Source organism: Lepisosteus platostomus, chromosome 7 (genome assembly GCF_059453375.1).
Source record: "Lepisosteus platostomus isolate fLepPlt1 chromosome 7, fLepPlt1.hap1, whole genome shotgun sequence".
Taxonomy (NCBI): Eukaryota; Metazoa; Chordata; class Actinopteri; order Semionotiformes; family Lepisosteidae; genus Lepisosteus; species Lepisosteus platostomus.
The window spans coordinates 15,312,060-15,336,898 of record NC_142617.1 but is presented as its reverse complement, the minus strand read 5'-3'; the positions used below and the strand labels follow the sequence as shown (position 1 = coordinate 15,336,898).

The 24,839-nt window shown below is 35.7% G+C and overlaps 1 protein-coding gene across 4 annotated transcripts in view; it reads left to right on the top strand.

Moving 5' to 3' along the window:
- dclk1a (doublecortin-like kinase 1a) overlaps positions 1-24,839 on the top strand; it is a 102,879-nt gene that overhangs the window by 53,273 nt on the left and 24,767 nt on the right. For 3 of the 4 annotated variants that reach the window (XM_088639457.1, XM_088639455.1, XM_088639458.1), the window contains exons 5-6: positions 6,457-6,573; positions 21,307-21,401. In XM_088639457.1, coding sequence (XP_088495583.1) covers positions 6,457-6,573; positions 21,307-21,401 — 212 coding nt within the window. Of the gene's footprint in view, positions 1-6,456; positions 6,574-20,050; positions 20,186-21,306; positions 21,402-24,839 lie in introns of those variants that run through there. The other variant, XM_088639459.1, reaches the window with a different exon arrangement.

Below are 24,839 nucleotides of genomic sequence, written 5' to 3'. Positions count from 1 at the left end.
AAAGGTTGCTTGCGGAACAAGAAAAGGGTAGTTCTATGCAGGAAGGTTGAAAGAAAAACACAATGTTTATCTGAAAAAGATCTAACAGCTGTAGCATTAACCTTTATTAATGCAGTAGAAAGTTTCTCAGTGGCTTACAATGCCCACCAGATGCTACAGAAAATAAGTCTTCATAGTGTGCATATGCTTATACAGTATGATTCAGTAATACTGGTAGAAAAAAGTACTGTAACTCTACTTCTACTGTATCTGCACTATTACATTGAAAAAATAATGACGTGTTTATGATCATATTTCCTCTCATGTCTAAAATGACTGACATTTGTTTCCAAGATTTTAAGCATTGAATAAATGTAGTTTATAACGAACGTGCAGGAGGGATGACAACAACCAAGTTCAATCTCACTCAGCTGTTACTAATTAGCAGTCACTGCTGACGTCATGTCCGCTCCTAAAGACTGTAAATACTGTACGTGATCTCCTTCTCTCCCTGGCATCGTCTTTTTGCATCCCACCTCCACCTCATCTTCACCTTTGACGCTGCCCTTTGGTCACTCTTCACACTGCATGGGGGTCCCAGCCTGCTCGTCCTCAGCCAGGAGGTCAGCCCTCAAATTTTGACTAAACACTACATAATCCTTTCACTACAGTTAATTTGTGGGTGTTGTTATTCCTAGTGAAGATTGGTTTGTACCATTAGTATTTTAAGGGTTTTCTACCATTACTGACTTTGTTTTATGCTTCTTGGCAGAATGGTATTAAACTTGATAAGTGTTGATAATGATAGCTTGATAACAATTTCTCTTCACACTCCAACATATCAGTGTAAAACAAAACAAATATACCAGGCATAAAAGCTGCACTGAGAGACAAAAAAAACAAAGCAAATGTATGTTTTAAAAAATGGTAGAGACAGTTAAAACATTTTATTTTCATCGTCCTCAAGTAAGTTGGACTATACTGTCTAGAAAAGAGCATAAAATTCACTGTATTTTAAACATAACCAATTATTAAGATGCATTGTTAAATAATATATTCAGAAACGAATAATTTTCTTAATTAGTATTTAATCAATTTTTGTACCATATCTAGTTAAAATTTGAAAATTATATCCCGAATTGCTCTAAATTTAAGGTGTTTGTTCTAATAAGAATGGGACAGATTGTATGCAGTTATATTACCGTGGCTGTATTGTTAATATTCAAGTGAAATGTTGTACAAATATTTGTATGTACATATATATTGTATTTTATGAACTCCTAAACCCAAATAAAAGACATATGCATTCCACTCTCACTACAAGTTCCTCCTCTTAAACTTAAGGGACTGTATGAAACCCACATACTGTATCTTGTGCCCTGCCTATGCAGCTGTTCAGTTGCTAGAATCACTAGTTTTGCATCAACTAACTGTAAGGCCTTCCACATAACAGTTTACTTAAGTAATGGAACTGTGGCTTTTTGTGACAAAGACCCTTTAATGAAAGTTTGATAACTCATTGAATAACAAATTAGTTATGAAAAGCACACATATAGAAACATACAGTAACTCATTGACAGAATATTATTTGAGAATTCTTGAACTCTTGTGTCGCAAGTGATCCACCTTATGTATTATTAAATATTCTAATGTTTTTTTTTTTACTTATTATGTATTGTTCTCACAGTATAATGAATTATGACACCCTTCCACTGGTGTTGCATTTTCAATATGCTATGTTCCTCTTTTTCTTTATCTCATTGCATATCCACCCATGGTTTTCTCTTTATTAAATGCTAAGTGTCCATCTCTGAGTGATGCGAGTGTGGGCACACCTGTCGGCCTTCATTTGCTTTAGTAAATCACATTTTAATGGGCTCTGGAGAGCTCTCAAAGTTGTAGCCTTCCTACACAAGGTCCATACTAGCAAAAGTAGATGGTACACCCTTTTGAGCCCAGCTCCTGTCCACCCCCTTCTGTCCCACTTTGTTGTTCTAGAAGAAAGGATCAGACATACTCCTTGTCACCATTTATCTTCTCAGTGCCTCCACCCCAACACCCCTCCAACCTGAGACTTCATGTCAAGACAGAGGCCTCCATTCATTGTCTCGTATACAACAAGTTGATTCACAGTCTGCTCAGTTCCCCAACTGAAACATTTCAAGTCATTTTTCCTCTCTAGCATCTGTTGTTGTTCCTGCCTTCCTCCTTGCTACTTTTTAATCCCTTTTTTCTTCCTGTGTTGTATGGAACAAATGCATAAATTAGCAGTCTGTCATCTCTTACAAAATCTGGGGTGCATTCATAAGTCATTTATAACTGCTTTAGTTTTAACACCCGTTCTTGGAAAACAGTTGAAACCTTTTTGCCTTGGAGCTGTTTATGAAAAGATCAGGGGATTAAACAATATCTGCATTCACATTGCCTGCTCTGTGTTTTTAATAGAAATAATTTTCTACAAAAATCTCCAAAAATTATATAATAAGCTGTTTTTCTGCAAAAACAGCTTAATTAAAATGCCACTCTGTGTCTGGATGGTTCATGTGAAAACAACCTATGCCTTCATCCGTTTATTATGAGCTCCTCTTGCACTCAGGACTGATTTCACTCTATTACTGAAAGCAGATAATTGTGCTGTGGGGTAAAACAGCTACTGTACATTTTGAAAATGGACAATGGATTTTAAAACAAAATAAAGGGTTTGGATTAAATCAAAACTTTGAACCACATACTGTACCAACTGTATTCGAATGCAGTTGTTTCACTGGGTAATTGCAATGATCCTCTGGAAAACAGAAACCCGCCTCCAAACACTGGGTTTATAATTTTGGATTAACAAAGAAGTCAAAGTTTTTATTGAAATCAAAGTACTGCTCAGGATGCAGCCTTTCACATCTCAATTTCAAATCTTTTTTTTTTTAGGTGGGCAACCCCCTTTTGATGTGTAGTTTTGTTGTACTCCAATTAACAAAACAATACTTTGACCTAATGCAATTCCCTAATATACTGTAGGTCAAAGGGTTATCCTAGATGTTTGTATATCTTGCTGAATTAGCTCTAATTCAAAAGGTTAAACCATAGTTTTTCTTTTTGAATTATTTAACTATTCTCTTTTTGACTTTGTGAGATAAACAGATAGAGCTATGTTCTGTTTTGGCGACTTTGTTCTTCAATATTATTGAAAAATATATATTTTTTTGTCTTTTAAATCTATGGGAAATTTACCTGTACATCTGCCAATCTGCTGTTGGCTCAGGGGCAATTTTGTTTCTGTCAGATTATCCCCCTCGACCCCCTGATACCTGGGTACAGCGACACAACAGAAATATGAAAAATCAATGACATCTGTCTTCTGAGGTGATCTGGGGTGAACGGGGCAGGCATGTCATCTCAGATTTTCAAATCTAATAAAAAAAAACTAATAAAAACTGAAATAGGCCTTTGACTTTTTTTCAAGAATTTTGTCAGGATTTTCTAGGGTGCCGATGCCCCTTGACTAATGTTTATTGCTTCATAAGTTTTTTTTTTTAATATGCTTCTCTGTTGTATTTCTAACCTCTTGTATTTCTACATGTAGAGAGAAGCAATCATTCTTCTGTATTGTGGATGGCAGATTTTAGTGAAGTGGTATATTTCAGTATTTGATTTATTGGTTTAGCACTTGAAATTGAGTTTCCAGACTCTTACAGTGGCAGTATAGATATGCAGAACCACATTTCTGCTGGTTTCAGAGTGCAACAAAGGCAATGGTTCATCATGATATCTGTCATTTTAAAGCAATTAAAATTCTTGACTGCTTTGCTTTCTGCTTGGAATATTTGGAATATTTGATTCCGAATTCATCATTTCTGATGAGCTGCTATATAACCTCAATTTTAACCTTCAAGATGCAACTCTTAATTGCTAATGGCATTTGCTTCCTGATGTGTCATTAGCAATTAATGTGCTGTAATCTGAATTAATTGCATGCCTTGCAGAAATTAATGTACTTTTCTTAATACTGTATAACGGAGCCATCAAGCATGGATTTGATTTTTGGAAAACAGATTCTGTGTACAGTAATTAAGCATCATTTATTAGTTGAGTAGTTTCTCAGTAAATGAACTTGATGATTACATTTTAAATTAAAGTTTTTTTTTTAACTTCTCAAGGGTTGTTCAGACATTCTTTTTAGGGCTGTAAAGTTATACAACTTTGTTTCTGCTGATATTCTTTACATTGTCATAAGAACACATAAAAACATTTGTAAAAAATTCTCTCTGTCACTTCTAAAGTTTCCGAGGAATCCAGCAATTGCTCTGCGAGCAAGCTTTTTACTTTTTGCCTTCTGATAGTTGCATAGCAGCTACAGACGTTGTAGACTCTTTTCCTTACCTTGGTAAGAAAATAAAGAAAAGTAAAGACACCTTTTAAAAGAACAAAATATTGCATCTGTTTTACATTTCATCATGAAATACATTTTATTATAATTATATGATTATATGCAAGGGTGGCACTGCTGTACAGTGGTTAGCGTTGCTGCCAACATTTGTGCATGTCTGTGTTTCTGCCCTGCTTTAGACAGGAGTTCTGTCGAGGGTGTATCCTGTTTTGAGCCTGTTGCTTGCTACTGTAGGGTATCCTCTAGCTTCCCTGCGACCCTTCCCTGTGACTCTGTGTTGGATAAAAGGGTTAGAAAATTGATAGATGTAATTATACATTTTACAAAAAAAGATTTATCTGTTATAAATTAATATTAAAATGCCGTTAATATGATAAGTTGTATGAATTGTATGGTTATTAAATTAAAAACAATTTTAAAAGACTAAAATGTTTCTTCTGTTTTACATTTCATCATGAAATATATTTTATTATAATTATATATTTATATGTAAGGGCAGGACTTTTGTGCATTGCTAAGCATTGCACTGCTTAGCTTTCACCTGACTGAAAAGGACCGTCTATGTTTTTGTCAATTAGTAATTAGTTCCATTTGTCCATTTAATCCAAATCTGCTCTTACAAATGGAACTAATTATTAATCGAAGCCTTGTTTTAGTCTTGTAAGCATAAAACTTTACTCTGGAATCTTAAACTTGAGTCATAAATAAAACAGGAGATAACAGTCAAATGTTGGATCTCTAGTGCCACTACCTGCTTAGATCCCCTATTCATCCAGGGCTTTACGACTCATGTGTAGTTGCTGCAGACAAGCCATCCATTGGAAACGTGAGATTTTCCTGGATGACCTATCAGCATGGCAGACTATGGTTAGGGGAATCAGGATGATGTCAACTTTTCAGCTCCAATTACTGTATCAACTTCTTTTGTTGACTTCTTTTGATATCCTGAAAATATCCTGAAATGATGTCCTGAAAATGTCCTGTTCCCAGCTAGTGAACTGCAGACTGGCTCTTGTGCTTCTAAGACAATAGAAGGTACAGTATAGTCAACAGGAACTAGTCACTCTGTGACATCTACCACAATGTTCATCTTTTAGTTATTTGCTATGATTGATCTTTAGAGTGCTCTCAATGAAACAGGGTTTTTAGACAGGCTTCAAATAATCTAAATGAATGCACACATTCCGATTCTCAACAGAATATTTTTGTTACAAATTACTTCTTCTTTGAGACTTTGCCTTCCCCAGTGAAACAATTTCAGTTCACACAAAGTAATGTAATGCCACAATTAAATTTTCTCTATTCAGAAATTCTTATTTAAAGGTGATTGTTCTCCCTCATCAAAATTCTTGCTTGAAATTTGCTTGTGCTTGTGGTACTGTAATTAAACTTTAACAAAAAATGTGTTGAGATTCATTTTCTGTCTGCATATGAGTGTTTCTTCAGCTCAGTAGGTCCTTCTGCCATACATCACAGATGGACTCAGTTATGCTGACTGGGAAAGATAGCAGGATGATGGTTTGAGTAAAATACTGGCTCACTTGCTTTCTAGTCACATTTAAAAAAACAGAGTCTGGGAGAGGCTTTCTTTTCTAATATGGCCATTTTTTTCTACAGCAAATTTGGAAGTGATGTCTCTTCTTAAGAACGTTCCCCATGATAAATGTAACAAATTAGTATTTTCCACACTTTTACTGTGTTTTTAAAAGATCTGCTGTGTTTTATTCATCTTTTCATCATGCTTTGACCCTGCTTTAAGCCACTGGACCATGAAATACCCTGTTGAATCATGTAACCTCTTTCTAAATAATGTTGGCTCGAGAGTGTCATGGTTTAATCATGTACCAATTACAGTGTCAAATGTAAAAATCTCTGCAAAACTCTGGTAAAACCATAGTAAATTAATGAAAGAACTACAGTCAATTTGCCAAAATATACTTTCGTTTGTGTCTTCTGAACATGTAATTTGCAGCTTTAAAGGGAGTAACCTTTTTGAAAGTATTTTTGGCAACTGTCATTTTGCTTTTAGTGCTTTACTATTTTGTCAAACGCCAGCAATTGAATTGTGGTTTAAAGATTTTTATTGCACTTTCTAGAATGTAGAGTGGTGAAGTCCACTTCGTACAACAAGATTGCCACGATGCAAAGCAGAACTGCTGGCAAGAGTCCAGGACCCTCCAGGCGAAGCAAATCTCCAGCCTCTACTGGCTCAGGTAAGCAAGAGCTCTTGAAACACTGTATTCTCAGGAGGTAGATCTCAGCTTTAGCGAAAATGGTGTCCTTATTGTTTCCAAAGGCAGTTAATCAAATGATAAATAATGTGGTCACAAATACGTAAAAGCATATTTACATCCATCTAGCACCAAGCACTAGAAAGATAAGACCTGACCTTTGCACAGCAGGATGGGAAGGATGGTGATCATGTATTTCGCTCACTGCTCAACAGGCTACAATATACGAATGAGGTCTTAGAAAAAGACGTTGACTGTCTCAGTGGACAGTGTTCAGATTACTGACGCGTTCAACTATGTCCTAGAAACACTTCTTTTTTCACTCGGATACCTACTGTATGTATCTTTGGATTTTGGTATAAGGAGGGCTCTTTGTTAGAGAGTAAAAATATACTTGTCAAAAGTCTTCTCATTTTGATAATATAATGATTACAAAGGTATTGTTCTGAATCATTTCAAGTTATTTTTGAAGTTAATTGTGCATTGGAAAAGTGTGCCACATTTATGAGATCATCTCAATTGTAATTTTTTAATTAAAGGTTTTAATTTTCATTATGGCCTGAAGTTCAAGAAGGAATTACGGTTAACCCTCTAGTAGTCTTGTACTCCACAACAAAATTAGTTAGAAGCAAAGCGAGGCAAGGACTCGTGTAAGAGGGCAAAGCTGCTGTATATATTTTCAAATAAAATGATCTTATTTAATATGATACTATACATTGTAGGAAAATTGTGTTCTTTGTTTCCTTTGCTGTACTGTACATCAGACCCTTATAGTTCAATGCCTATGGCATCTCAAAAAGTAAGGTAAGGTCTTTGGGTCTTTAGTGATTCTGTAAAATTTGCATTTAATAATCAGCTTTATTATTCTAAATACCTCATCTTCAATTCTATTCATAACAGGTATGTTGCTGCTAAAATATTTAAAACTTACATTTATATATATACATTTATATTAAGATATATTCCTGAATCTGTAACAATGAGGTTTTTTCACATTCTTATTTTGTATTTTTAAATTTTCTTCTTAATGTGAGATGGCAGAGATAAAACGGAATACACCCATTCCTTACATTCCCTGACTAAATCAACAAAGGAATGAAATCTGTTCCTTATGGAAAAAAAGCTGTTAATATCTAGCTAAACTCTGTTTTTTATGGTTAAGATGATGCACTGTAATTCTAACAGTGTTGCGCTTTACTTGGTTTTGTTGTCAGACTTACAATTCAACTTCACACGAAAAATGATCACTCACAACACGTCTAATGTGTTTTTTTTTTCCATGAGTAAGAGCTGTGAAGCCAAAGTGAGTCAAAGCAAAAGCTTTATCTTTGAAATATGATAGAAAAAGCAAGGAAATGTGTTTGTGCATGCGCACATGCACGCTCCAGGTGGAGGAGTCATTGTCTCCAATGATTCAGTGAAATTGTTTCAGAAGAAATTACCGCTGTGAGAAAAGTACATCATGGTTACCATAGAAACTAGGATTAGGCCTCTTGGCGGAAGAAGCACTTACATTGCTCATATATGGCTCTCAGTTCCTGGTCGGCTTTGCTCTAATAGCACATAGGCCTGCTGTCTGGACTTAGGGAAGGAAATAATTCCGTATTGGATAACGTTGATTGCCAGTTGCATTTCAATTTGTTTGAACTGGATTTTACTTTCAGTAGGAAACTGGCTTCCATGAGAAAAACTTTTAATATGTATAAGTGAAGGACAATGTACAGTATAACAGGTAACTGTTGGGCAGCAGATTCTGCCTAACCCCCTATGTTGCTGTTTTGTTGATGTACAGGAAGAAAACAAAACTATATAACAACCATGTTATCAGAAAACCATTTCTGAATAGCCATTGAAACTAATTTTAGTTTATTTGGTTTATGAATGTACTGAATATATCATTGAAAAAATGTATGTACGGTTAAAATTCTAAGTAAGTGCAGCTAAAGTCTGGGGGACTGATTTTGTAGGAATTCACCCACACACTCCTACATATGCCCCAAGATTTAGCTTCACATCCTTGTCATTTTGTAGGACATTGTTGAACACATCTTCTATCAGTAACGTACCACAAAGGAGCTGAATGATGGTTTTTCAAGATAATATGAAAACGTATAACACTCTCATGTTGTGAACTTTCATAAGGTGAACATTTAGTAGAAATGGTGAAGTAACTTCTGAATGGAAACACTTTACATCTCGTCCTTAGAAAGGTAATGGGATAGGATTGAAAGATGAAATAGAATCTTATAGTTTCCAAATAGTAAAGGAATTACCCTGTTATAAAGAACAGAAAAAAATACTATATTTGAAAAGGGCGTGAATGTCTGTAGATGATACACCTGAGATAACTGCTGTTTGTGTTGAAATGACATTGATTTTTTTTTGCTTTTGTGTCACCTTGACCTACATGTAATTAATTCATGGAACCTTGTGTTACTGAAGGCTTTTTTGTATGCACCATCGACATCGAAGAAAATGTAAGATACAGTACACAGTTTTCATTTATAAAATCAAATGTTTTCCTTTTTTCTTGCATGTATTATTTTCAGAGAGGTCATTTCGTTCTTTTTCTCAGGTTCACTGATGGAATTAGTAGCAGCAGATGAAAGACCTTCCAAGACTTAAAGGTCTAGAATTCAGTTAGATGTACTATAGCTCTTTATGTTAAGAAAGCAGACAGCATATCTGTTTCATTCATAAAATACTTCAAGCATTCTGTAAATGATTAATGTCATTTGAAATAAAGCAGTCTTGGATGTATTCACTTCATTTTTCAATTCACATTCTGTAGCGTTTTCATGTACATTGCTACATTTGAGCCTTTTACCTGAAAGCTTCATGTGTTTGTAAATGTACAGTAAATTATGGAGGAATTGATGTAGAAGAATGTTTTCTGCTTCACATTATCATTCTTTCAGTTTCGTTGTATGTTTTATCTCTGTAATTTACTGTGAAACAATCTGTACTTATGGAGTTAAGTTTTGAAAAATTGGCAAACTCATTCATTTCTAAATTAGTTTTTTACATTTGTTTAATACTGTACATGTTCACAGCTAGTTCCTTATGCCAGTAAGGGTAGTTTTCAATCACTACCACTGCCAAATAATTTGTACTTTGTTACATTTTTTACAACTAAGTATAACTTTTATGTACAGTATATATAAATATGTATGCTATATATTATTAATATATTAACACATTAATCCATAGCATTCATCTGCCTTAAAAATTGTTTGAGCTACTCCACGCTGCAGTACTCCTTTTGAACAAAAAAAATTGTTATGCAGTGCTTTGGTGATTGTTCCTTTAAAAGGGCAACTGTATTTTAAATCTGAAATCAAGAGAATTGATTTATTGGGACTACGCCCACGCAATCCTCCACATTGTAGTACATCATTTATCTATTTTTAATAAACTGTCCAGCTTTAGTAGTGAACTGGATCAGTTTTATGGGTGTTAAAACCGTACCAACATACAGTCAATTAATTGTTGCTAATTAACATAATCCTATATGGAAAATGGCAGTATCTCAGCTTTTTGGAGGTCCTACAGTATATACCACAGCAGATATCACTTTTCTTAAACACCTATGGTCTACTGTTATACTCCTATAGCAAAAGGACTTGGTAATGGCGATTACGATATGCTTTTAATATTCTGATATTTTCAGATAAATAATCAAAACGAGACCAATTATAACTACAGTAATCATATTTCCTGACTAAAACTCACTTTCAGGGTGTTCCCCCATCATAGAGAAATCTTAAGCTCCCTGCACGTGGAAAATTAAATTTAGTAATGGAAAGTCTTGATTTGTTAACCGTATTAGATGAACAAGTTAAGAGAAAGTTTAGACAGATAAGTCTGTGCTTGTCTGTGACATTCCATGACTATCAATAATCCACTTCAGGGCCATGGTAGCCAGGAGCCTAAACTGGGAACCATTGGGCGAAAGGCAGGACACCGGTCCATTGCTGGACACACATACACATGTTCACATTAGGGTCAATTTTACAGAAGTCAGTTAACCTACTGTACAGTACGAGCATGTCTTTGGACTGTGGCAGGAAACCAGAGCACCCAGAGACATCCACGCAGATAGCACCCCAGAAACTGAACCCAGGGCACCAGGCAGAATATTAAAACAAGCCTCGATTGCTCTAGGTATTGTTCGACTGATTGATTATATACATTTAGAGAGCCTGCAATCATGTATTTCTGTTTAGTTTGCATTAAGAACAAACGTAGTTTGTCTTGTTAAAGCAATTTATTTGTCCTGCTTGTACATTAGCATTTTACAGTGCAGTAAACTGTAAAAAGGAAGGTTGATAATAGCGACTTCTACATAATGGAATTGAAAGAATGTTCAGAGATAATGAATAGAGGAAAGCCATCTTGATCCCCCTCTTCTAACTACAGTAATTGTAATTAAATCTAATGAGACATTTGCTGTATCTAGAGATAAGGTAACCGTTTAACCTTTCAAAGCTTTTTGTCAGGATTTTAGTCAGGTAACGTACCTCAACCAATTTCCTTGAGCTGCTGAACTGTAAAATACTGTTTTGTCTAAAATTTAATATATATAAGTGAGAGTGTATATGAGGACCTAAGGTTCCCTTCACAGAGGCATGGTTATGTCTATTTTGTTCGCTTCAAAAACTATACTTCAGCTAGGAGTTGTGGGAAATGTTCACCTGCAGTTACGTGTGCCTGCATCCAGAAATTCATTAACTGCAGCCCACAGAAGTGTGGGAAGATCATATTGAGCATGTAGGAAGGCTGTGGGAAGCAGCAGGATCACATAGGTGTGAAGGTGGTGATGGAAGATGATCAGGATAGAGGAGTCCAGAATCATGAAGAGGAAAGAGACTTGGCTGCATTAGAAAATCTAGAAAACGAGGTTTGGTTTGTGTGTTTGGGAGCTTTCAGATTCCCCAGACCTGTCTAACATCTGCCATGGTGACTGTACTTGAACATTTGTTTAGACAATATTGCATTTTTTCATCTGAATTTTGTAACATATGAAAAAGGAGCTTTTTTAATCAGATGAAAAACAAACAAACAACAGTGTCCAATACACAATAAAAAGATGAGAAAAACATACAGTACATTCAGAATATTCTTTTATAGTTACCAAAGAAGGAGCTTTAATTTCTTATTATCCAGACAAACTCTGCCCTTTCATACATGAACAGATGAATCTATGATGATGATAATTGCTTGCATTTATCCAGCTCTTTTCATCCAAAAGGATCTCAAACTGCTTTTGCTTGCAGGAGGGGACCTACTTCATTTACCATTAAAGTGCAGCACCCACGTGGTGGTACATATAGTACTATTTGTACCATTAGCCTGAGCACACAGCATATCAGGGAGACTAGTGTGAAATTACTGCTCCAACTTAATGAAGGGGGGACATTCAGAAGGCTAAATTGTATGAGCCCAGTGCTGAATTTAGCTAGGAAATTGGGGTTCTAATCTTTCAAAAAGTGCCATCAGATCTTTTTTGACCAAGTCATCAAGATTTCAGTTTCACATCTCATGTGAAGGACAGAACTTTCTATCAGACATCCCATCACCATACTGGGGCATAGATTTTGCCCCTTTCAGATCACACTCGTTATACTGTCGTACTGCCAGTAAACTGATTACCGATTGGATTTCCTCGTTGCTTTGTTACGTTTTGTGTTAAGATCTGTGTTAGGTTTTTTGGGTTGATAAGAGAGAACTGCTCAACTGCTCAATTCCTTTACACTAGTAGCTGTGTAAGTACTTTGTGGTCAAAGCAGACATGTTACAAACTTTAACAAAACCTTAACTTGTGTTTCTTTACTGGGGAACCTGTGTATTGATGTCTTTGAATTTTATGAGATCTGATTTAGGATATGGACAAGGCAGTTTATAATATTTATCTAACTGGGACATTGAAAGTTTGAACAGAATGGTTGTTAGGATGTTTTTGACAGACATAGCTACTATCAGTTAAGAAGCTGTTAATGTCCCTAAAGTTATGTTCTATTAAGGTATTTAGTTTAAGCTTTAGTTCCACAAGCGAGTGCATAATATTGTCAGTGGAATAATGAAATAAACTGGTCCTAGGTAGCTTAGAGGAAAGTGCTGTAATTGCAGCCGTGTAACAGAACATTTCAACATATCTGTGTGGAAATTAATAAACAGTGATGGAATGACCTTAGAGTTCTCATAACTGAGGTAGCAAGAGAGGCATCTGTGGAATTAAAATGAATGTACTGTAATTAATCATGTTGTATAATAGATGGAAATTTGACCACAGGGACTAATGTGGATTCTGATTAAAATTTACTTTATTTTTGTTTTTATAGGAAGACAAGCTAGCTGACAGTTTAATTGTGGACACAAATATGTAAAACTGACAGATACCCTAGTGTAAGTGTAAAGGCAAATACTAAGGTTTTATGAGCTCTCAACACAGAGTTTTTGTGAGTACAGGTGAAGATAAATCTACAAGACCCTTGTTAAATGAATAAATTCCCAAGCTTTTTAGTAATCATTTTGTTTTTAAACACTAAGCCTATGGGAAGTTCCAAGTGAGGTAAAATGACAAATGCATAAGACAGCCCTTCATCACATACACAGTACAGTACACTGAATTTAATGTGCACACCAAATATTTTTGGCAATTGTTGCACATTAGCAGGTTTGTAGCAAAATTATTTTACTGTTTATCACTGTGCTAATTGCCTCTCAAAAGCAACCACAGTAACTTAGTCACAATGGGTTAGTGTCTACTCTTGAGAATGTTTATTGTGTACTGTAAAAAACATTGATTCTGTGGACTGTATTATCATAGTTCATAATCATGTTAAACAATTGCTCTAATAGTGCTTAATACACAAACCATGCTAAAAGGCTGATGAATAAGGATCTGTGTTTAAAAGTGGAAAAAGAAATATTAAAGGACAACAATGCAGTTGTGTGTTTCAAGATCTCCTCTAAAGCATGTATAATGAAGGGGCAGCTCCCCATTGTCTTTTGTTTAACAAAGTTTGTTCAGTCCTTGAACACTTTACAGTGATGTTAATCCCTGGGGTAGCTGATGACCTTGAATTTCTGTGTGATGGAGAGGTGGCATCTGTCTGAGGAGCCACTGTGTGGTTCACAGCTGGTGATGCCTGAGTGATGGTGATCGAGTCCTGGAAGAAGGAATAAGCTGCACATAAGCTGTCACGTTTGTGCTGTCTTTGGTGGGACGTAGCTAAAATTTCAGACGCCACTTTACCGTCAAAGGACACAGCTGCAAGTGCTCCTGATAGTTCCAGCTGAAGCTCAGAGCTGCTTTGTGAATTACACTGTATCAGCTTGCTGACTTGTTCTGTTCTTTCAACTGAGAAATTGGAAGGAAAATGTCTCAGCTGAGTTCTCTTTCTGGGAATTCGTGTTTTTTAAAAAAGTACCTGGAAGGGACGTTATGGTCTGGTGCCCAAGGTCTATAGTGGCCTACGGATATAATCCAAATTTGATGAGCTCATGGTAGGCTTGGACTATCAATTAGATAAGAAATGTATTTTTTAGCTTTGTAACAGAAAGCAATTTTGTTTGTAGAGAAGGAAACTTTAGTCATGTAGCCATTGTTGCTGTGCATAAAAACTGTAGACTTATACATTGTTTATCTGGAAACTGTGAATAATGCCATAAAAGCTCATAAAATATTTTCGGAGTTCTCAAGAGATGAGATGAACTTTAAAGGTTGTCCTAGGTGTATACTGAATTCTACATGAAAAATAGTTCCTTTTAAATACATGCTCTATTCTCTTAGGAGTACATGATGATTACATTAGAAAACATCACATCACAAAAAATAACCTACGCAAAATACAATCCAGTTTCTCACAAACCTATCCCTTTCATCATATTTTACCACAGTTTCTTTTTCTTTAACATTTTTAACATAACTCTTTAAAAAAACATTTTTTTCATCTTTAATAATCTCATGAATTCACATTCTATTTTAGCCTTTTTGTTTTGTGTTTTGCATCTTAGAACATTACAAACCATATCTTTATTCTTTCACAGAAATACAGTATACAAGGACCAAGCTTTATGATAAGATTTTCTTCTGATGATTAGATTAGTCATTTTTTGTCTTAATTCTCCTTAAATGTATTAGTAGTTTAAAAAGTATATGTTGTTTCCTTCACCCTATAGGTCATTCTCTCCAAAATGTTTAATCATCTTACATGTCAGACATGTTTGATAAAAGTTTCATTTATAGGACAAATAAGAGTTAGAGAAATACGGTCCAATATATTTACCGATGTAGTTGGTACCCATATACAGTATACAGCCTATGTATTTTTCTGGAACAATTCAGGTTGTTCTACCTTGCACAAGGATAAACAGCAATGTCTTATCCAGGGTGTGAACCATTATCCTTTCAGTTATGAGTTCAGGCTTATCCACACTGCGGCCCTAGTTTGTAGAATTAGAATGTTTAGAATGTAATGTTTAATTCAAGAAACTCTATACTAACATTTAATAATGCATTAGTACGACAACTTAGAATATGTTGTGTGATTTTTTGGCCATATTGCCCTGTATTTGTAATCTTTATGATATTATGTCCTGATGTGAAGCCATACATAATTCACAATAGTTTTAATAATATTTACCCAGCAGAGTAAACCGAGTACATACAGTATCTGCAGTATGTGTTACTAATGAACCAGTACAGTGGTTTACTTTTTTTGTGCCAATCAATAGATTGTCTGCAGAGATGGAACAGTCATGTGAGGACAGTCTCAAATGACCAGAACAACAGACTGTCCTCAACCACCTAATTCATCCCTCAGGTTGAGATTCCCTGACATGATTGGCTCAGCTGTTGCCCCATGAGGCTGAAAAACCACCTGGACCACTTTTCTCAGATCATATTTGAAGAGCATTCCTGAACACAGCTGAGGGCCATCCCAGTTGTCTCTTTTTCATTTAATAGTTGATGCTACAGATTAAACATTCAAGGAAGCTAAAACAGCCAAAATTTACAGCATCTTCCTTTCACTACCACCCAAACTCCCATCCTCCCTGAAATTACCAATGAACTTTTTTAGGCATTTGCATTAATTTATTTCTCTTCTTCTCTGTAATTAAATCAGAAACGAGTAGCCCATTTAGATGGCACCACTAGTTTTTCACATACCGTAGCATCAGAGGATTTGTGCCATGAAAACTAAAAGGCAGTTGTGGAGTTTCAATCGCCAACATAGATTGACTTTTCAATAATACAGATTTTTTGCATCACTTGAGACTGACGTTAAATTTCAAGGTGTGAACAATGTGATATGGCTTTCTGGTTAAACATAGATTGGTTTGTAGATATATTTCTTGTAGTAATTTATTTCCCTTATCATGACAATTATATAATTGAAAGTTTGAAATTCATATTATAATTGACCCCAGGAATACCTGGATAAAGTCAGTGAAGAATCTTAGGATGCTTGTGATCTAACTGTGGATCAAAAAGGTTTTATGGCAGTTTCACTTTTAATGAACTTAAAGAGAACCAAGAATGATTTCTAATCATGTACACATAGATTTTGTTGTCAGTGTATCCCACTTAATATACTTGGTTTTGAAGTCTTTTGTAATATTTAACATCTCTGATTGGTGAGATCTGGTGATCTTCATTTTTATGTCTCCATTACACTGTACAACAAAATACTAACAATTGGAGGGAAGCTATTGATTTTACTTATTTCATTAAGAAGCTAAGGCTGTAATACATTTTACTTTGAAGTCCTGTCATTAGAGCATTCAAATACTGTGTACTGTATGTGGGAAATAAAAGTCTGCTACTGTTTTGATCCTTCAGTCTCAAGTAACAGTTAAATATATACAGTAAGTGAACTTTTCATCAACAATTCCTAAATTCAGTCTTTAAAATGATGTAGTTTTGATTAGGAGTTGAGACTGACCTGAGGGAACAGATTTCGCCTCCTTGTGTGCGTCACTCTGTTGTTTCATAGTTCAAGATAAGCTAAAGTTCCCCGAGTCCTGTGATGAGAACCATCTGTCTTTCTCCCTGTGCTAGACAGAGGCAGAGACTGCATCAGACACTTGTATACAGGAAGTTCCACTTTTGTTCTTTTAAATTTTTTGAAGTTTGAAGGGTTGCTACATATGGTATGTCAGTAAAGATGGATACTGTACCTGTATGATTGTGATGGTAGCATGATGTTTAGCCATCTTGGTACAAGTTTCTTACTACCTTTTCCTCCCCCTGATATGTTGTCAGTTTGGTTATAGAACTACTTAGTGATTATTACTGTACTGTATATTACTATATAGTGTGCTGTAATAATCCTAAAAGCTGTACATCACTGTAACTGAATCATACAAGTGCAACTACCATTACGGCCTGAAATTTCTTTCTCCTTGCTGGAATCCATCAGTGGTGTTTGCTGACATTGCTTTTAATTAGGGCACACATTGCCTCTGCTGACCAAGAAACAAATTTGTGTTCTCTGTTCAATATTAAACACAAAACTAATTATCGAACCGTAAGAACAAAGTGCCTTGTTTTAGTAATGAGACATTCAGCGAAGGTCGGCGAGGCCACAGTTGATTAAAGTGACATGATTGACATCACTCTTACCCACTATTTTTAAATCCGCAATTCCACTAAGTTTCTCACCCACCACAGCTGTACAGCTTTTCCTAAATGCTTTGAGTTTTTGCCATTTTTATCAAACCTTGCCACATTTTGGAAAGGTCTGTATATGTAGCATGTATTGTCATGTAGCCATTAACACAAAAGTGTAAAAACAGTGAAATTCCATTCAGATTCTACTATTATTGAGCAGATGTTGCTTCTGTCCCTGTGTCAGCTTTGAACAGTAGATTTGTTGTATGTTTTATTACAAGGATTAATTGTATGTTTAAAATAGCTTGGGTTATGTAAAACATAATGATCATTTTTATTATTTTTAATATTTTTATTATTACAATTGTGAGCAGCTGAATCAACAGTTTGGTCATTTAAGCCATCTATCAACTAGATAACAGAAATCATAGTAATCAGGACAAAATCTACAAGTCAAAAGACACAATATACTGCACTAAGAAGCCATGACTGTAGACATTATCTTGATATTCTTTGCTCTAAAAATAAAATATTTCCTGAATGTAAAAACACGGCATTAAGATTAACCTCTGAATTAGTATGTCTGCCACTTCCATTTTTCTTAACTGTTGGTAAAGTCACATTTTTTGCAACAGATATCTTTTGTATATTCTATCATACTGCATATCTCGTTTTTATTTTCATGTTACTCTTGGTCCAAAATAATTGTCAGGTTGCTTATTCTGTCATTTCTTTAATCGTCAGATTGTTTTTTTTTCTCTGTCAGATTCTTTTTTCAGTCTCTGCTTCTTGCTGGTGCACCATTGATGTTTGGTGAACACATAAAGTAGATGCAAGAAAACTCAAATCAATGTATTTACTGTATGTAGGTGAAAACTATGGCAAGTTTTTTCTCCTGATATGACATGTTTAGAAAACTGGCTGGTAACTCATTAAACTCCTTGCACATGGGTCACTACCCACTCCTTTGCTCCCTCTGGACGAGAAATCTCAGATTGATATCTCAGTATGCTGCTGGGGCACACTAAGATGTAGGAGGCACAGTGCTTTGGATGAGACTTTAAACCAAGGTCTTAACTGCTTAGTCATAAGGATCCATTGGCACGGCTTATGGGGGTGTAATGATGTCTTTGCTTAATCCATTCTGGTCTTGTTCAGTCTGCCCTGCGTATAGTATCATTTCCCCAGAATTCAATCAGTGTTGCAGTTTCTCACTTCTCTACCTGATGCCCCCCATTGTGTACGTAAAACAATCACTTAAGGATCCTGTGGGATAAAAAGCATTATATCAATGCCTACAATCATTAATTGTCTTCCCACCTGACACTGGGCCAAATCATCTTCAATTATTTTTATTATGTTTTTCCTTATTTTTCTATATGATGCCTCCCTACATTGCCTCAGTCCATTCAGAAGAACTTCTAAATATCACAGTAAAACAGTTTCGTCATACGAATGTGCTTTCTTCTTCCAAAAATAGGGCTATGGCGCGAGTTTTGCTCTTTCTACGATGCATCACTGACTAAAATTAAAGGGTGGCACAGATGGCACGAAGATGCATAATTCATTTGGAAACCTCTAAGCCAATACGCATGGTCTAGTTTAAAAAATAAAATCAAGCAATAAAAGGGAAGTCTGCACTTTCATAGGTTCCACATCTGCACTGGTATTTGGCATAATATTCACTTCATTGGTCAGCACAGTCAACAATAATCATGAACAATATTGTACTGATATTTTCCCAGGCTGCTCAAAAAGACAGCTGTGCCCTGTTAAAAGGATCCCTTTGTGAATGATTAATCCTGCTTTCCTTATCCTTTTCAAGTTCATGTTTATTTGTCATTCCAGCCATATACAAGTATAAAGTGGAACGAAATATCATCCCTCTTTGTCCACTGTGCAATTACTGGCAGGACAGACAGGACATTGACATACACATTTTTCCATCACATTTTTAAAATATACAGTATGAACTGCTCTCACAATCTGGTGACGGGAGACATTTGCAGTGAAAATCAGAAATATTGGATCTCAGGAAACAGCAGCTCGGTTTTATTGATGCACGGTATATGAGGCGTATAATGGACATATTCTGTATTGAAAGCCCAGATATTCACTGCTGTAACAGTATCAAAGCTGACTCCCGCTGTGCGGGCCCCATGAAAGACTCATCAGCTAAATGAGCTGTTGAGGAACCACAGGCCAATTTCATTGGGCATATACACTTGCAAAAAGACAGCTTGAAGATGTCATTTTATTCTGGGGACAATAAATGAAGTCTTCCATGCCATATTTCACATCTCCACACCTTATTTATATAGTGACAATTGTAGAAACTTGTGTTTTAGTTTTTCTAGGTTTGTGAAACCAGTGAACAAGATACCCAAGCTACAACATACAGAACAAAACAATTGCCTCTTCAGCAAAGCCATGAGAAATATTATAAAAATAACATTTGGAGAGGGCAAAGACCCTGAATGTTTTCATGACCTAAACAGTTTAATTGAATAGTACTTTTTTTATTTGATTTTTCTTCTCACTTTGCTGTTTGTTGTCCAGTTCTTCGTAATACCGTTATGGGGTGCTGAATCATATGGTCCCTGATGTCAGCTTGGTTTTTGAATCACATTTTATGCTTGTAAAATAATGCCATGTTCTTTGTTTCCTCTAATTGGAATGGGGGCTGCGTTGCATGGTAATCCCTGTTAGCTATGTTGCATTTAATTGACACCTTTGATGTAGCCCAAAGACTGCGCCTGCACCTCCCACTGTTGTTCGGTTCACGTCAAACATACGCAGGAGAGGCATCCGCCTATGAAATCTCACTGCCGTTTACTACTTACTGCTGGCAGCTCTTCTCCCTCCCAATTCAGTTTTCTGTGCTAGTATAGTGTGGATCTTTGAGAGAAGCAGCACATTAGTCAGGAATTGTGTGGTACTCTATTTTTTCTGCCCACATGCTCCAGTACATAGAAGGTAAGAAATCGCTTTCAAAACCTTTCATGTTATGTGACTTGATTCCCAGCTGCAAACTGGTTTTAATGTTTGATCCAGTCCTTACTTAGTAAAGATTAAAAGCAGTGCTGAAGCAGTGCTGCTTCTTAAGGCAAATGTATCTTTCTGCATTTTAAAATGTAGGTTTTCCAGGGACTCTGCTTAGGATTTGGTGAATGTTTAGTGTGCAGTGGGTACATTTATCAGGTCCAGCAAGTTCTTTGGATTTGGTGAATATTTAGTATGAGGGTGTTATATAAATTTACAGTCAAGCTGTGTAAGCTGTGCTTAGGAGTTGCTGAATGTTTAATGTGTGATCGTCAAATTTATCAGGGTGCGTTGTGCCTAGTTGGGGTCGTATTTTGCTATGGGAGTTATGAAAATCAAGATATTGGTAAAGATTGTCATTAAACCTAAGTCAAGTTTCTGTTAGTCTTCAGTTTTATCCCTTTGACTTTTATCTTCAAAAGTCAAGAGCTTTCAAAGACATTGTCAAATGATGGCTGTATTTGAAAAACTGTATATTTTTTAAGATTGGAGTTTTTAGTTATGGAGGATCTCTGAGTAAATATTTCTGATCTGCCTACTGTAACTTGAAGGATGTGTTTTGCATTTTTTTTTCTTCCAGATTTTTCAGCCTTTCGTTCAAATACTGGAATAAAGTTGATCTTTTTTTCCCTTGTTCTGAATTTAATTTTGAGATTATAGGGCCTGTTAGTTATTAAATTGATTTTTTTTTCATTTTTATTTGATAAATTCTTCCTAATTGTTACAAGACAATCCCAGCTACCATCTTCACTGGAGATCGTAAGCTTCATCTGACCTTAACAGAGACAGAAAAGCATTCGTTGCATTGAACATTTTCTGTGATTATCTTTTCTCGGTTGCACTTCTTACTGCTGTAGTTAATGCTTAGAATTAAAAGATTTTGTTTCACTAGGGTTTGCGGAGAGGTTGAAAGCTGTGTGGTAAGGAGTAAGAGAAGAGTGTGGGGGTGTTTCTTTCAAGATTAAAATTACTTCCTTAGGAGGTGAGGAGAGTGGGTAGAAACTGAAGCCATTCAAGGAAATAATAATGCAGTTTGTTTAAATTGCTTTTTTCAGTCAATGGGACTCCTGGCAGTCAGCTGTCAACCCCGCGGTCTGGAAAGTCCCCCAGCCCTTCACCAACTAGCCCTGGAAGCCTACGAAAGCATAGGGTAAGAGACTGAATTCTATCTTGAAGAACCTCTCTGCTTATATTTGTAGAGTATTATTGTTTTTCCATTTGTACCTTAATTTTGCTCCAGCTATATTCTAATGCTACCCTCTGTCCACACTGACAAATGAACTCAATGTGTGTTGTTCCTATGTATTCATAGATACAAATTCTCATTCGAACCCTGCTTGACCCTGGTAATGCCACAATCCCTGGTGCTAATTCTCAGCACAGAATCTACAGTCAGAGTGCTTCAAATGATTTTTTTAATACACCTGAACACAATTCCACATGAAGGTATCACTTCATAAAAAAGGGTATGCTCTGGCTTAGGGTGCAATCAAGGTTTGTTGTTAGCAATTGTCTGAGCTAGATACTGTACATACAGTATTTTATCATTCTAGTCTTTTTAGTGTAATAGTCATTTGTAGTTCCCCCCAGGCCCCCAGAAATGAGAGAATAGATTGAATACCAGGAGGTAGAATTAAGAAGACTGAGAATTGTACAAATGCCCTAGATGAAGGCAGTGTACTGGAAGGGTGTTTCATTTATAAATCCTGGACATTTATTGAACCATACACTGCCTTTCCTATGAGAACTGTATCACACAAATACTGTGTTAGTGTCAAGAGTCTGAGTTGTAAGTATGAGTAAATATAAATCAAACATTTTGCAAAATGTATTGTAGCTCTATTTTTTGGATTTTTATGAAGGGAATTGGAGAACATCCATGTGGAAATGCAGTCCAACAGAGGAAAACCTTATAGTATTTACATGTAAATAACTGTAGAGGGGTAAAATTTGTTCTGCCTTTTAGCCATGCACTTATCTTTTTCGCTGAGAGCACTAGATTAAGTGGCTTCATTGTTACAAGTTAAAGACTAGAAAATGTGTCTTGCCAACAAAAAAAACTTTTGTGATATTCATGTTCCACACATGGAAAACAATAGTACAAGAAGACATTTATGTCTTTGCATGAAGAAACAAAAGTTAAAATTGAAAAACCAAAGAAAGGCCTAAATAATGTAGAGGTAAAACAGTAGGAACCTCACCTGTAGTGGATATTTAATAATCAAGCTGGATATAAAAATAATTGATGCCTAATGATTGTCCATTAGACATAAGTGTAAATGAGGTATAGGTATTGCTTGGAACATAGACTGGCACGTTGTTTCGTTTTAGTTTAACTATAGTTGCTGAAAACAATTTCAATGTCAGACTCTGTACATTTTCCTCTTAACAGAGTAGCTTTAATGATTTCAAAGCCCCAAGCTTTAGCAGTTTGAAACATCTTGTCCTTCTCTTTCTCCAGGAGCAATCTCTTTTGCTGTACGGTATAGATTTAGAGCAAAACTCTTAGCTGCACATTAATCAACTGTGTGATTCATTTGAGTGGTAGCTTACTGGCCCTAGCCCTAGGAAAAAAGCAATTAAAGTCATTCAAAGTCATGAATTTGAACTACAGTATGCACTGAACACACTGAATCGTTCACTATCTTATTTTGTCAAGGCTAATATTCAAATCAATTCCCTTAATTTAATGGAAGGAGAGTTTTATGTGATTTCCTACACTTTATGGGAGTCTTTCCATTAGTGCTCATTTGTAAGCACATAATTGAAAGAAAGTGGACATTTTAATTACTTCTTTCCTTACAGCTTAGTGCTTGTAGTATGCTTCTTTATGGAGGAACTTTACCAACAGTTTTCTCATGTACTCCAGAAAATGGGTCAAAGAATTGCTTAGCAAGTTAAGTAGGTATAACAAAGAATATACCAAAAGTATTGTATGACTTTGAGTTGAAGGCATGATCTTTTTAAAAAAATATATGATTTGTGTTCCACAAAATCAATTAGCTTGTATTTGTGCTGAAAAAAATAAATCATGTTCTGAGGAATTCGTTTCTTACAGTTTAGAGACGAACATTTAGATACTACCACTTAAGCTGTAACAGAAATATAGCTGTGCAGTTATCCTCACAGATTCCATTTTAGTCATCCCAATAGGTAACCTAGCAACAAGAAAAAATGCCTAAAGCACCACCACTGACTAACTGTCTTGCAAATATGTTTGCTGCCAGTTTGATCATATTAGAATCAAAGGTACTGTACCAACAGGGTTGTTATTTCCAGGGTTTAGCTGTGAGTTTTCAGGATAGTTCTAGTCTTTGTTTTGGAAAATATCCAGCTGTTTCTGTCTGATGGAAGGATATTTTTGTAAAGAAAAACCTGCAGATAGGCACCATAATTTTACATTGCCCAAAATAAAATAAAATACCATATAATGTTTGAAACAAAGGTCTCTGAGCTATGAGCCCAGACACTTAGGGCAGGAAAGAGTAGTAGGACATATAATGAGTCATGCAGTGCTGCCTACATAGAACCCCACAGCATTTAGTTCTTTTGTGTTCAGCAGTAGATGAGTGGGAGACAAAGAGCTGTAGACAGTACCATTGCTCAGTTTTAGTCATCGACAGGGGTGTTTTGGGGCTCTTCAGAGGCACTCATATGCAGTTGAGTCAAGGGAATACTCAGGATGATATGCCTGATTCCCCCCAACACTTCAGCAATGCACAGACTACCGCCATTCATGGATTAGTAAAGAGTGCACTAATCAGGGAGAACTGGGCATAAGGCTCTCATTATTATTGCAACATGAGCATATTTTACATAATTACTGAAAAATGCCACTCGCTGACAATTTCAATGTGTGATTATCCATAAAAGCACAAATCTTGATTTGCTATTAATTACCACTAGTAAACATTGGGAGAAAGAAGAAACCTACACATTTCCTTGCTTTAAGACCTTAAAAGTCTTATAAATCAAAATTACACACAATCCATTCTTTCACATAGCACTTCTTGACATTGCTAGTTGTACCTTTTTGCTTTTACTTTTTCAACTTTTTCTAATTTTTTGTTTTGTTTTTCCGTTTGCAATCATTTTATGCTTGGGGAAGGATACATATTGAGTCAAGCATTGATATGTACCTCTGTTTCCGTTGTTACTGAAGCACTAAAAAAAGGATTTCAGATGGCGTTCTGCTTATCTGCTGTGTGATAATTCAGCAGCTTTCACAAAACATTTGGTTTCTGGCTGTATTTCATCTTTTTTTTACACACAGACTATCTGTCTATTATTCATCTAGTAATGAATAATAAGATCTGTTGAAACCAGAGCAAACTTACCAATTTCATTGTAGTTATTCACTTTTTACTTTGTGGGACTAACTCTTTGTGTACTAAACCACCAATACAGACACTCAGGTTCTTATTTTCCCTGTAGAGAAAACAGTGGGTGGGGCAAATAAATTAATTAAATGGGCTGTTTGTCAAGAAGTTGCCATTTGGGAAAAATAAGTTCTTTAGGTTAACAGCCATTGTAACCTGGAAATAATGTTAAGTAACTTTCAGGTATATAATTATTGAAGTAACAGAAA